Source organism: Drosophila persimilis, unplaced genomic scaffold (assembly GCF_003286085.1).
Source record: "Drosophila persimilis strain 14011-0111.01,24,50 unplaced genomic scaffold, DperRS2 tig00000737-arrow-arrow-pilon, whole genome shotgun sequence".
NCBI lineage: Eukaryota > Metazoa > Arthropoda > Insecta > Diptera > Drosophilidae > Drosophila > Drosophila persimilis.
The window spans coordinates 26,499-37,829 of NW_020825347.1; the positions used below are offsets into that span (position 1 = coordinate 26,499).

General features: G+C 44.3%; 1 protein-coding gene across 1 annotated transcript; it reads left to right on the forward strand.

The window, feature by feature from the left end:
• Positions 1 to 2,164: 2,164 nt before the first annotated feature.
• LOC113566533 (cysteine and histidine-rich protein 1 homolog) lies at positions 2,165 to 3,055 on the forward strand. The gene is made up of 3 exons (XM_026992559.1): positions 2,165 to 2,392; positions 2,483 to 2,662; positions 2,732 to 3,055. The coding sequence occupies exons 1-3, from the start codon at positions 2,165 to 2,167 to the stop codon at positions 3,053 to 3,055; spliced, it is 732 nt and encodes a 243-aa protein (XP_026848360.1).
• The last annotated feature ends 8,276 nt before the right edge of the window (positions 3,056 to 11,331 follow it).

Here is an 11,331-nt window from a genome sequence, read left to right on the forward strand (position 1 = left end):
CAAACGGATTGGTAAGAACGGACGAGGGTCCCTCTTTATGTCGGAGAGAGCGCTCAGATACTTAATTCCTGACCGGCATTTCTTTACATTTTGCCAAAACCGAGTCATTCGCTTCCCTTTACGCGATCTTTTAGCCCCTTTCCCTATATAAAACTCATTTCCGGTATTTGAATCGTCCAATCTAGTTGTGTCTGTGCAATTCAACAGTGAGCTGTCGTTGCTTTTTTGTAGGTCTGGGTAAGTCGTGGTCACTACTGGTAGTGGAAGTGCATCTAATCGGTATTGGTGCCTTGATGGCGTAGCACACACGAAGTCTTCTGTTTGAACGGCAACTTCGGCGTGCTGAGCTTGGAGTTTTTTGAACATTTCTCGCAACTGGGCTTGTATGTATTAGAAGCACCACAGCCATATTTCTTATTTTCTTTTCGAGAGCTTAGGATTGGGCGCGCCCACTAGAACCAAACGAAAGTCGCAGGATTTTACTCACGCAGTTAGGTTTCTCCATCGGCGAAAGATCGATCTTCCGGCGACTGCTGAAATAGAACGTTATCCTTTTTCTTTCGTTTACATTAGTGCTTTCGAGACCTTTGATTTCCCTCAGGCGGGGTTAGTTCTAAATCCAATAAATTTCTGTTTTGTTTCGGGTGCTTTTTAGATTTCTTACAATTTCCCCTAATTCTTTCCAATATTTCATATAAATTCTTAAGTCGAACGGGTACAACTAATATTTACAGCTAAATCTTAGGAACTTCGTTTGTTTGTTCAAAGGACGGATTCTAGAGTCTTATTCATGGGTTCGAGTCTCTGTCGGATTCGACGGAATGGCCTAACTAATACTTAAAGCTAAATCTTAGGAACTTCATTTGTTTGTTCAAAGGAACGATTCTAGAGTCTTGTTCATTGGTTCGAGTCTCTGGCGGATTCGACCGGATGGCCTGCAGCTCAATTACTTTTCTAACTGGGTTTGGCGAATCGCATCGGACTGCCGGCCAAGGAGAGGATAGGCGGAACTGAAATCAGGTGTCCGAAAAGCATATTTACTAATTTTAATTCTGCTGGGCTGCTCTCGGGCCGTAACTTTCTTTAACACCGGCTTTACTGCGCCATTTTTGAAACACGGACCGAGATCTGGATTCTACATCGAAGAAACTCTATTAATACAGGGGTCTGTTGAAGCGGGAACGGTAGATTGTATTTTCTTTGAAAGTCTTTAGAACATTAACCGTTGCAGGGCTCGAATGCGCCTGGTTTTGCCAGCACAAACTCCTCGCCGGGCGACATGGGCGCCGGTTGGGGACGGGGAGCGGCCGACGGAACGAGAATATCAGCCCACGAGCAGTGGACGCGGTCTCGGTTACGGATCGCTTGTTGATGCGGCACGTGGAATCTACGGAGCCTCTCGGCGGATCCGGGAAAACGATGAACCAGTATGCTGACGCCTGCGATTTCCAGGCGGGTCGAAGTACTCCACTTTGCTGGTCACTTTTTGGTGCCGCAAACGTGGGGTGCCTTACGGCGCCTTAGCACGGGTCGCGCTAGGCTGGGGCGCGTAAGGCGGCGTCTTCCCGAGGAGCTGGTCCACAATTTCCGCAGGAAATCTTTTGCTGCGAAAAATACGAGTTACCTCTATTAGATATTCGCCCGGAGAACGGGGATCGACATTTATCTTACCGCAGTGGCAGCGGTATCCGTGGATGTACACAGTTTAATCCAGCCTCTGGCGGTTCTCTGGGTTAGAACGCCCACAGAAGAGGTTGCTCCCGCAGAAAACGGCTACACTTATAAACCTTCCGGCACTGTACACCCTTTCGACTTTATTTAGTGGAATTAGGCGCGGATGGCAAACTTTTCACTGATTGGGAAAAAACACGACTCGTCGGCTTGATTATCGCACAGGAAAAGATCGAAGCCGGAAACCTGCTCTGGCCACTTGACATTTGCATGCACTTTTGCATGGGGAGGTTACGCCCTCTAGGTTGTCAAATTGGAGCAACCCTGACCTCGGCTGATTTCGATAATGGTCAATCTTGCGGTCAGCTGCCCAGGCAGCTGATCGGCAGGCACCTCCCAACACTTACAAAGTCGATTCATGCCCCCTACAAGATGAAAGTACTTTGAGTGAGATTTCGGCTACTACTACTATCAGTGCAGCCATGGGCATATCATGTGTGAGGACTGCAAGACCGCCGTTCTGGCTGTTGCCATCTTCAATAAAATGCGTGCCTGCTGCCCCAGTTGTCGATCGCTCATTAGAAACTACTATCAGGAGCAGAGTCTAGTGGTGCGCCAGACCCTCTGGGAGCTACCCATGAGCTGCCCCAGCTGCAATGACCAGTTCTCAGATAGGAAAGATCTCTCCAGACACTTGGAATTCGTTTGTGAGGGGCGTGTGGTTTGCTGCAAGTACCACTGCCTGGGCTGTTCTTGGAAGGGCCCCTAGAAGGACAGCGTCTCACATGATTCCGACTGTGGGTTTCCCCAGAAGCGGGGAAAGGAGATCCTAGATTTTCTGCTGCATGTCGAGGACAGGGAGCTTGAGGCCCAAAAGCCCGTGTTGCAGCTCAATCGGGTGCTGAGTGCTAGCCGGTTGGAATTTTTCACCTTGAGAATGAAGTGGATACACCGCTCAGAGGGTTTACAACCACGGACCCTCGAGTCTGAGGTAAGGTTTTGGAGAAGCAGAACTCGTCTGCAGCATACCTCTGATGATCTCTTATCCCGATCCCCACAGACGATTCGTGCCTTTGAGGAGGATTGGGTGCTGCGTCTACGTCTGAAAAGAGCTGGGGAAAAAATCACCGTCAGCGGCCAGCTATTGCTTTCGACTACCCCACGAGTGTCCCTCATGGTTGACCATTTGATCCAGATGCCGCAGAGTGTCTGCAGCGCCAAGCAGCTGCACGACATACGCCCGCGTATCTACCGCCATATTTTCGATTCAACCGGCAAGTGCGCAAACCGCCAGGAGCTTCCCTTGGCGGGACCTCAGGCCCTGTACCGGCTATTTGCCATGACCCGGATCCAGCTCCGTTTGTGGATGTTTTTGCATTATTGAGCTGACGCTAAAAACCTTTAAATTGTAGTTTAAACCTTTATTGGGCACATCTTTTGATTTGATTTTTAAATTCGTTGCTTTAGAGCTGCATTTTTAGGGTTTGGGCGCCTTCTGGATCTGCTCGTTCACAGCAAGACCTTCTTCAGCAGCAGCCTTGGCCTTATCATGGAAGTCGTGCAGAAGCAATCGAGTAAATTAGGCATACGTTTTTGTTTGGTCTGTTAAGGTCGGCTAGTGTCGGCCAGACTTAACGCTATCCTCGTTGAAAAAGTCCTTGACCTTTGCCAGCAGGTCGTTGAGCATATAAAATATACAGACATTGCCGGCTTAGTATGTTCCCCATATCATATGATATTAAATTAATTATTTTTATACCCGATACTCAAAATGAGAATTGAGGTATATTAGATTTGTGGTAAAAGTGGATGTGTGTAACGTCTAGAAGGAATCGTTTCCGACCCCATAAAGTATATATATTCTTGATCAGCATCAATAGCCGAGTCGATTGAGCCATGTCTGTCTGTCCGTCCGTCCGTCCGTCTGTCCGTCTGTCCGTCCCCTTCAGCGCCTAATGCTCAAAGACTATAAGAGCTAGAGCAACGATGTTTTGGATCCAGACTTCTGTGATATGTCACTGCTACAAAAATATTTCAAAACTTTGCCCCGCCCACTTCCGCTCCCACAAAGAGCGAAAATCTGTGGCATCCACAATTTTAAAGATACGAGAAAACCAAAAACGCAGAATCGTAGAGAATGACAATATCTTTTTGACTACGGAATCTGAATTGGATCGTATTGTTATTATAGCCAGCATCAAGAAAACAATTTCATTTTTTCTTTTTTCTCGCCCTGTCTCTCTCTAACACACACGTAGCATTGGCGGCTTTGCTTAGAGTAAAACATTAGCGCCTAGATCTCAGAGACTATAAAAGCTAGAGCAACCAAATTTGGTATCCACACTCCTAATATATCGGACCGAGACGAGTTTATTTCAAAATTTCGCCACACCCCCTTCCGCCCCCGCAAAGGATGCAAATCTGGGGATATTCACAAATCTCAGAGACTATTAAAGCTAGAGTAACCAAATTTAGTATCCGCACTCCTGTTAGATCTCACTATAAAACGTATATCTTAAAATTTCGCCCCACCCCCTTCCGCCCCCACAAAGGACGAAAATCTGTTGCATCCACAATATTGCAGATTTGAGAAAACTAAAAACGCAGAATCATAGATAATACCCATATCTATCAGATTGCTGAATCTGGATCAGATCAGATAATTTTTGTAGCCAAAAGGAACAAATCAATTTGCATTGGCTACGCAGCGCCCGACGTCACGCTCAGACTGATTTTCTGTCTCTCTCGCACGCACTCTTTGTCGTGTCGTTTAATATTAGCGGCGCTGCCGGAGGAGAGCCATACTGACTTAGTATCGGGTATAACTGTAGAGTTGCGGTGTCCGCAGCAACTCACAACGTTCCCCCTCGTTTTTCATTACATTCATCATTCATTACATGAAAAATATCATATCAGCTGGTATCTTTGCTTTTATTTCACATATACACGTAATATACCTATTTATATTAAATACATTTTTATATTTTCCATATTTATAATCGCATTATGCTTATGTTATAATGTTATTATATATGAGAAACATTCCCATATCCATATCCATATCCATATCCATATAAAATCTAATGTTCAAACATGAACATATTATCGTCAATACAATGCCACTTTCGCCCCCTTGCAGAATGTTTAAACATAAATAGATTATTGTACACATTCACTCATGTAACAACACCGATCTCTAAAGAAATCACATAAAGTAGACAAGTTATGACTGCACTGGGGTAAACAGAGATCTGTAACCCATTAATACGACAACAAAACACAAGTGGAGAAAACACTTAACAAATGCGGTCCTAAAATAAAACTGATGTAAGCATGTACTCAAATAGACACCCTCAGTAAAGTGTATCCTCTGCGTAGGTCTAACGATAATTATAGACTACCAAATTGCACCTCCTACCTCATTGTCAAATCACATATAAGGCTCTGATTATACCCGATACTCAAAATGAGTATTGGGGTATATTAGATTTGTGGTAAAAGTGTATGTGTGTAACGTCCAGAAGGAATCGTTTCCGACCCCATAAAGTATATATATTCTTGATCAGCATCAATAGCCGAGTCGATTGAGCCCTGTCTGTCTGTCCGTCCGTCCGTCTGTCCGTCTGTCCGTCCCCTTCAGCGCCTAATGCTCAAAGACTATAAGAGCCAGAGCAACGATGTTTTGGATCCAGACTTCTGTGATATGTCACTGCTACAAAAATATTTCAAAACTTTGCCCCGCCCACTTCCGCCCCCACAAAGGGCGAAAATCTGTGGCATCCACAATTTTAAAGATACGAGAAAACCAAAAACGCAGAATCGTAGAGAATGACCATATCTTTTAGACTGCGGAATCTGAATTGGATCGTATTATTATTATAGTCAGCATCAAGAAAACAATTTCATTTTTTCTCGCCCTGTCTCTCTCTAACACACACGTAGCATAGGCGGCTTTGCTTAGAGTAAAACATTAGCGCCTAGATCTCAGAGACTATAAAAGCTAGAGCAACCAAATTTGGTATCCACACTCCTAATATATCAGACCGAGACGAGTTTGTTTCAAAATTTCGCCACACCCCCTTCCGCCCCCGCAAAGGATGCAAATCTGGGGATATTCACAAATCTCAGAGAGTATTAAGGCTAGAGTAACCAAATTTAGTGTCCGTACTCCTGTTAGATCTCACTATAAAACGTATATCTCAAAATTTCGCCCCACCCCCTTCCGCCCACACAAAGGACGAAAATCTGTTGCATCCACAATATTGCAGATTTGAGAAAACTAAAAACGCAGAATCATAGATAATGACCATATCTATCAGATTACTGAATCTGGATCAGATCAGATCATTTTTATAGCCAAAAGGAACAAATCAATTTGCAGTGGCTACGCAGCGCCCGACGTCACGCTCAGACTGATTTTCTGTCTCTCTCGCACGCACTCTTTGTCGTGTCGTTTAATATTAGACGCCGCCTGCTGGAGGAGAGCCATACTGACTTAGTATCGGGTATAACCGTAGAGTTGCGGTCTCCGAAGCAACTCACAACGTTCCCCCTCGTTTTAAGAATAAAATTTAGTTTGAATTTACAACTCAACTCGCAAATGTCTAGACTTTTCTTTTAAGGTCTTAACATTTTGGTCCTTTGAGACTCTCCGTTGTTTCCCCCCTGTGGTAAGAGCACGGAGTTAAACCAGCTTCCTTGAGACTGAACAAGTGTCTAGTTCACTGACAGCGAAAGGTAGCAAAATTAAAAACTTTGATTTCCCTCCTATAGGAAGGAACAGAGTATAAAATAAATTAATGAAACGAAAGTTTAGATTAATAAATTGGAAAAATACGAGCTAAACTGTTGAAGAATGACCATCTCTAGCAATGCACGCATGTATTGACAGACATATGAGTATGTAGACGTATGTATGAGTGAGAGACGTTTCGAAGCGACGTTCTCTTATCTCCCTTTTGTTCTCTATTTCGATCGGTCTCTATCTGCCTGCGAGCAGAGCATTTTTTAGTCACAAATAAACCTTACATATGAATGGTTGCGTTTTTACTTTTCGGTACAAGAACTTCCCTTGCAACGGCAGCGAAATTCTGTCCAACAGGTTATGGGCACAGGTTCGGATTTTGTAAATTAAAAGTAAAGTGATTGTTTTAGTTACGAACTATTAACATCGGTGTGACTCAGAGACTAAACGATAATCAGCAATGAGCGGGATGTATCAAATAGACAAATTAGAGGAGGGAAATTATGACTCCTGGTGTATTCAAATGCGGTCTGTGTTGGTGCACGCTGAATTTTGGAGTGTGGCATCTGGTGACCTGCTACCAACGAATGTTCCCGAAGGTGAGAATTGGCAGGCCAAGGATGAAAAGGCGCTGGCCATGATCACATTGAGTGTGAAAACTTCACAGTTGGGATACATTAAAAAGTGCAGTAAGTCTTCCGAAGCATGGAACAAATTAAAGAGTGTTCATCAACCAAGTGGACCTGTACGAAAGGTTCAACTGTACAAGAAATTGCTAAGCAAGCGCATGGACCAAAGGCAAAGCATTTCAAGCTACATTAATGAGTTCGTGGATATTATTGATGGCCTTGGGTCAGTAGGAATCGAGCTAAATGATGAACTGCGCTCAATTGTTTTGTTGTCAAGCCTTCCAGAACAATTCGAAAATTTCGTTGTCGCCATAGAGACGCGCGACAGTCTGTCGACTTTCGATGTTCTATGCGTAAAACTGAAGGAAGAAGGCGAACGAAAGGGAAACACAGAAGATCAAAAGGAATACACAAAGGCATACATATACCGCAGTACATAAGCCGGCCGCGCACAGAGCGCAAAAGAAGAGAAACAATACAATGATATGTTTCAAGTGTGGTGAGCGCGGGCATATGAAGGCTCAGTGTAAGAAGGAGAGCGCAAATGTGGAAATTAAATGCGTTGGACGCAGATAATTTGAAAAAGAGTATGTGGTGTTTGGATAGTGGTGCCACATGCCACATGTGTTGTGAGAAACAGTTATTCACAAAGTTCGAGAAACACACAGAAATGATTGGTCTGGCTGACTCCGGTTTCCTAAAAGCTGAAGGAAAAGGGGAAGTAGAGCTGAAGACAGAGATATGCACGCTGCTGTTAAAGAATGTTCTCTATGTGCCCGAAATGAATGGAAATTATTTCTCGGTGAGCAGCGCTGTACAGAATAAATGTTTCGTCACTTTTGGACAAGAATATGCACGAGTTATCCAAAATGGCGAATGCATTGTAAAGGCGAACAGAGTTGGAAACTTGTATATGTTTCGAGGAAAACAAAACAACTGTTTTGCGGCGGTTAAGGCTGATGGTGCCCTGTTGCATAAACGGTACGGCCACTTGAACATCAGCAGTATGAAAGATTTGATCAGCAAAGGAATGGTGCGCGGCATTGAAAATATGGTTTTCCCGGCGAATATGAATTGCAAAACATGTATGGTCAGCAAGATTCATGCGCAACCATTTCCTGTTGCAACCACCAGTAGAGCTCAAAATATATTGGAACTAGTTCATGCAGATGTGTACGGGCCCTTTGGCACACAGTCTCTTGCTGGATCAAAGTATTTTCTAACCTTCATCGATGACAAATCAAGGCGTTTATTTCTGTATTTCCTGCGGACAAAGGATGAAGTCTTCCAGAAGTTCGTCGAGTTCAAAACCCTGGTTGAACGGCAAACGGGAAAAAGTCTCAAATATATCCGGAGCGACAATGGCGGTGAATTTGTCAACAAATCGTTTCATGAATTTCTGAAAACTAATGGGATTGAGAGGCAGCTGACAGTGGCGTACACTCCACAGCAAAACGGCGTTGCTGAGAGGGCAAACCGCACTCTGGTGGAAATGTCAAGATGTATGCTGGTCCAGTCAGGATTAGGCGAATCCTTGTGGGCTGAGGCAGTCAACGCAGCTGTGTATGTACGGAATCGATCACCGACCAAGGCGCTGACCAGTATGACACCTATGGAAGCGTGGACTGGTAAGAAACCTTTTGTTGGTCATCTAAAGGTTTTTGGCTCCGTTGCAGTAGCTTTGGACAAGGGTCCAAGGAAGAGTAAACTTCAACCAAAAGGCAAAGAATATCGCATGATTGGATATTCAGTAGCGGCTAAGGGCTATCGACTGTATGACCCTGTGTCTCATCAGGTGATTGAGAGGCGAGATGTTCTCTTTGACGATATCCAAGACGACAAGGATACAGTCACATTCGAACTTCCGAAGGCAGAAGTTAGCATGCAGTCAGGCGGCGATACTGATGACATTGACAGCAGCGGTGGAGACAGCAGCGGTGGAGACAGCAGCCATGGTGCAAGCGTTGACGGGGAGAATCCCAGTAGCAGCGGTACTGATGGGTACGAGAGCGCAACAGAAAAGGTTGAGTCAGATGAGCCAGCTCCTCGCGTTGGACCTGGCAGACCAAGGCTGATTCGGACCGGCAAACCTGGCCGTCCGAGAAAGGAGTACAACATTCTTGGTGCTCTGGTTGCCAGCGACGTAAAGATTCCAGTATCCTACGAGGAGGCGTTGATTCATGCATCACATTGGTCCGAAGCGATGCAACGCGAATATGAGGCATTAATGGCAAACGAGACATGGCAGTTGGCAGACTTACCGGCAGGACAACGAGCAGTTGGATGCAAATGGGTATATAGCCTGAAACGCGACAAAGATGGTCAAATCGAACGTTTCAAGGCGCGGCTGGTGGCAAAATGTTGCTCCCAGCAGTACGGCATAAACTATGCGGAAACATTTTCTCCAGTCTGCAGACTGGAGAGCGTGCGATTTATTCTTGCGCTAGCAGCAGAATTGAAATTATATGTCAACCAAATGGATGTATGTACGGCATACCTCAACAGTGACCTGAGCGATACGGTGTACATGAAGCAACCACAAGGGTACATTATCCAGCGAAGGCTATGCTGCTTAAAAAGGCAATATATGGACTGAAGCAGTCAGGAAGGGAATGGAATTCGAAGCTAAATGGCGTCCTGACTAATTTGGGTTTTGTTTCCTGTGACAACGAGACGTGTCTCTACCAGCAGAGAGGGAAAGGTAACTTATCGTTAATCTTGGTATATGTTGACGATTTACTTATAGCATGCCAGTCCAAAGAGGACATGCTCGGTATCAAATCGGCTATTTCAAATGCGTTCGAATGTATCGACAAAGGTGTTCCAGAGCTGTTTTTAAGCATGGAGGTGCACCGTGAAGGTGAGCTTGGGCCTATCACCATAGGCCACTCGCAATACATCAAGGAACTATTGCAAGCTCACGACATGGACAAATGTAGACCAGTGGCTACTCCGTTGGATGCGGGGTTCCAGGTGGATTGTACTAATGAGCAGTGTCAAAAGGTTGATCCTGTCATGTATCAATCCATGATTGGTGAGCTGATGTGGCTGGCACTCACAACCAGACCGGACATTTTGCATTCAGTTGCAAAGTTGGCCCAGAGGAACAAAGATCCGTACACAGAGCATCTGGCTGGTGTGAAGCACGTTCTGAGGTACTTGGCAGCGACGATGAACTTCAAACTACACTACAAAAGGTGTCACTGGACAGGCTGTATTTTAATAGATAACGAAATATTTATATCTATTGTAATACAAATAATGAAAAATAAAAAATAAAAATTTTTCGCGACGGTGGCGTTTTTGAGGCCGGAACATCGAAAAAGAAAAAATAATAATCCGAAACAACAAAAGTGCTTTATGGCTAGAATTGAAAAAAAAAAGTGGCAAATAACTGTGACTGTGAAAAATAAATATATAAATGGGTTTGTGGGTGCCCACTGTGCCAGGAAGATCAGCGACAGCGACTTAAGCAGAGGCAACACCAGCAGCAGCGACGTAAGCAGAGGCAACACCAGCAGCAGCAACAGCGGTATCAGCAGCAGCGACTTCAGCGGCAGCAGTAACAACAACAGCAGAAGCAGAATTAATCAGCTAAGTCTCATATTTCAAACTGTTTTTAAGCCTAATTAAGTAAAAAAAAAATTTAACTAAGATGTTGTCGGAACAAATAATTAAGCTATTAGAGGCTCAAGCAGCGATAGCAAGGGCGATTAAAAAGATTGAAGCTGGTCATTTGACCAGCGATGTAATCCAAAGATTCGGAGACCTTAAAAACAAAGTTACAGGCAATAATTCTGCACTGTTAACATATGGAGTAGTCGATCATGATCATACATAAAAAGTATGTAGAGTAAAAAATAATGAAACATTAACGAAAGGGAAGGTAGAAAAAACAAAGTTACAATCAGTGGAGACTAGAACTTTGAAGGAAGACATAGAGCCCAAAATTGACAATAGCATAGAAAAACGAGGGGGAACGTTGTGAGTTGCTGCGGACACCGCAACTCTACAGTTATACCCGATACTAAGTCAGTATGGCTCTCCTCCGGCAGACGCCGCTAATATTAAACGACACGACAAAGAGTGCGTGCGAGAGAGACAGAAAATCAGTCTGAGCGTGACGTCGGACGCTGCGTAGCCAGTGCAAATTGATTTGTTTCCTTTCGCTATAAAAATGATCTGATCTGATCCAGATTCAGCAATCTGATAGATATGGTGGTTATCTATGATTCTGCGTTTTTAGTTTTCTCAAATCTGCAATATTGTGGATGCAACAGATTTTCG

Bases quoted from the DNA above. Each gene is read 5' to 3' on its own strand.
- LOC113566533 (XM_026992559.1), top strand. From the start codon at position 2,165: ATGTGTGAGGACTGCAAGACCGCCGTTCTGGCTGTTGCCATCTTCAAT. The intron at 2,393-2,482 runs GTTTGCTGCAAG...GGGTTTCCCCAG, and splicing joins TCGTTTGTGAGGGGCGTGTG to AAGCGGGGAAAGGAGATCCT. The intron at 2,663-2,731 runs GTAAGGTTTTGG...CGATCCCCACAG, and splicing joins CACGGACCCTCGAGTCTGAG to ACGATTCGTGCCTTTGAGGA.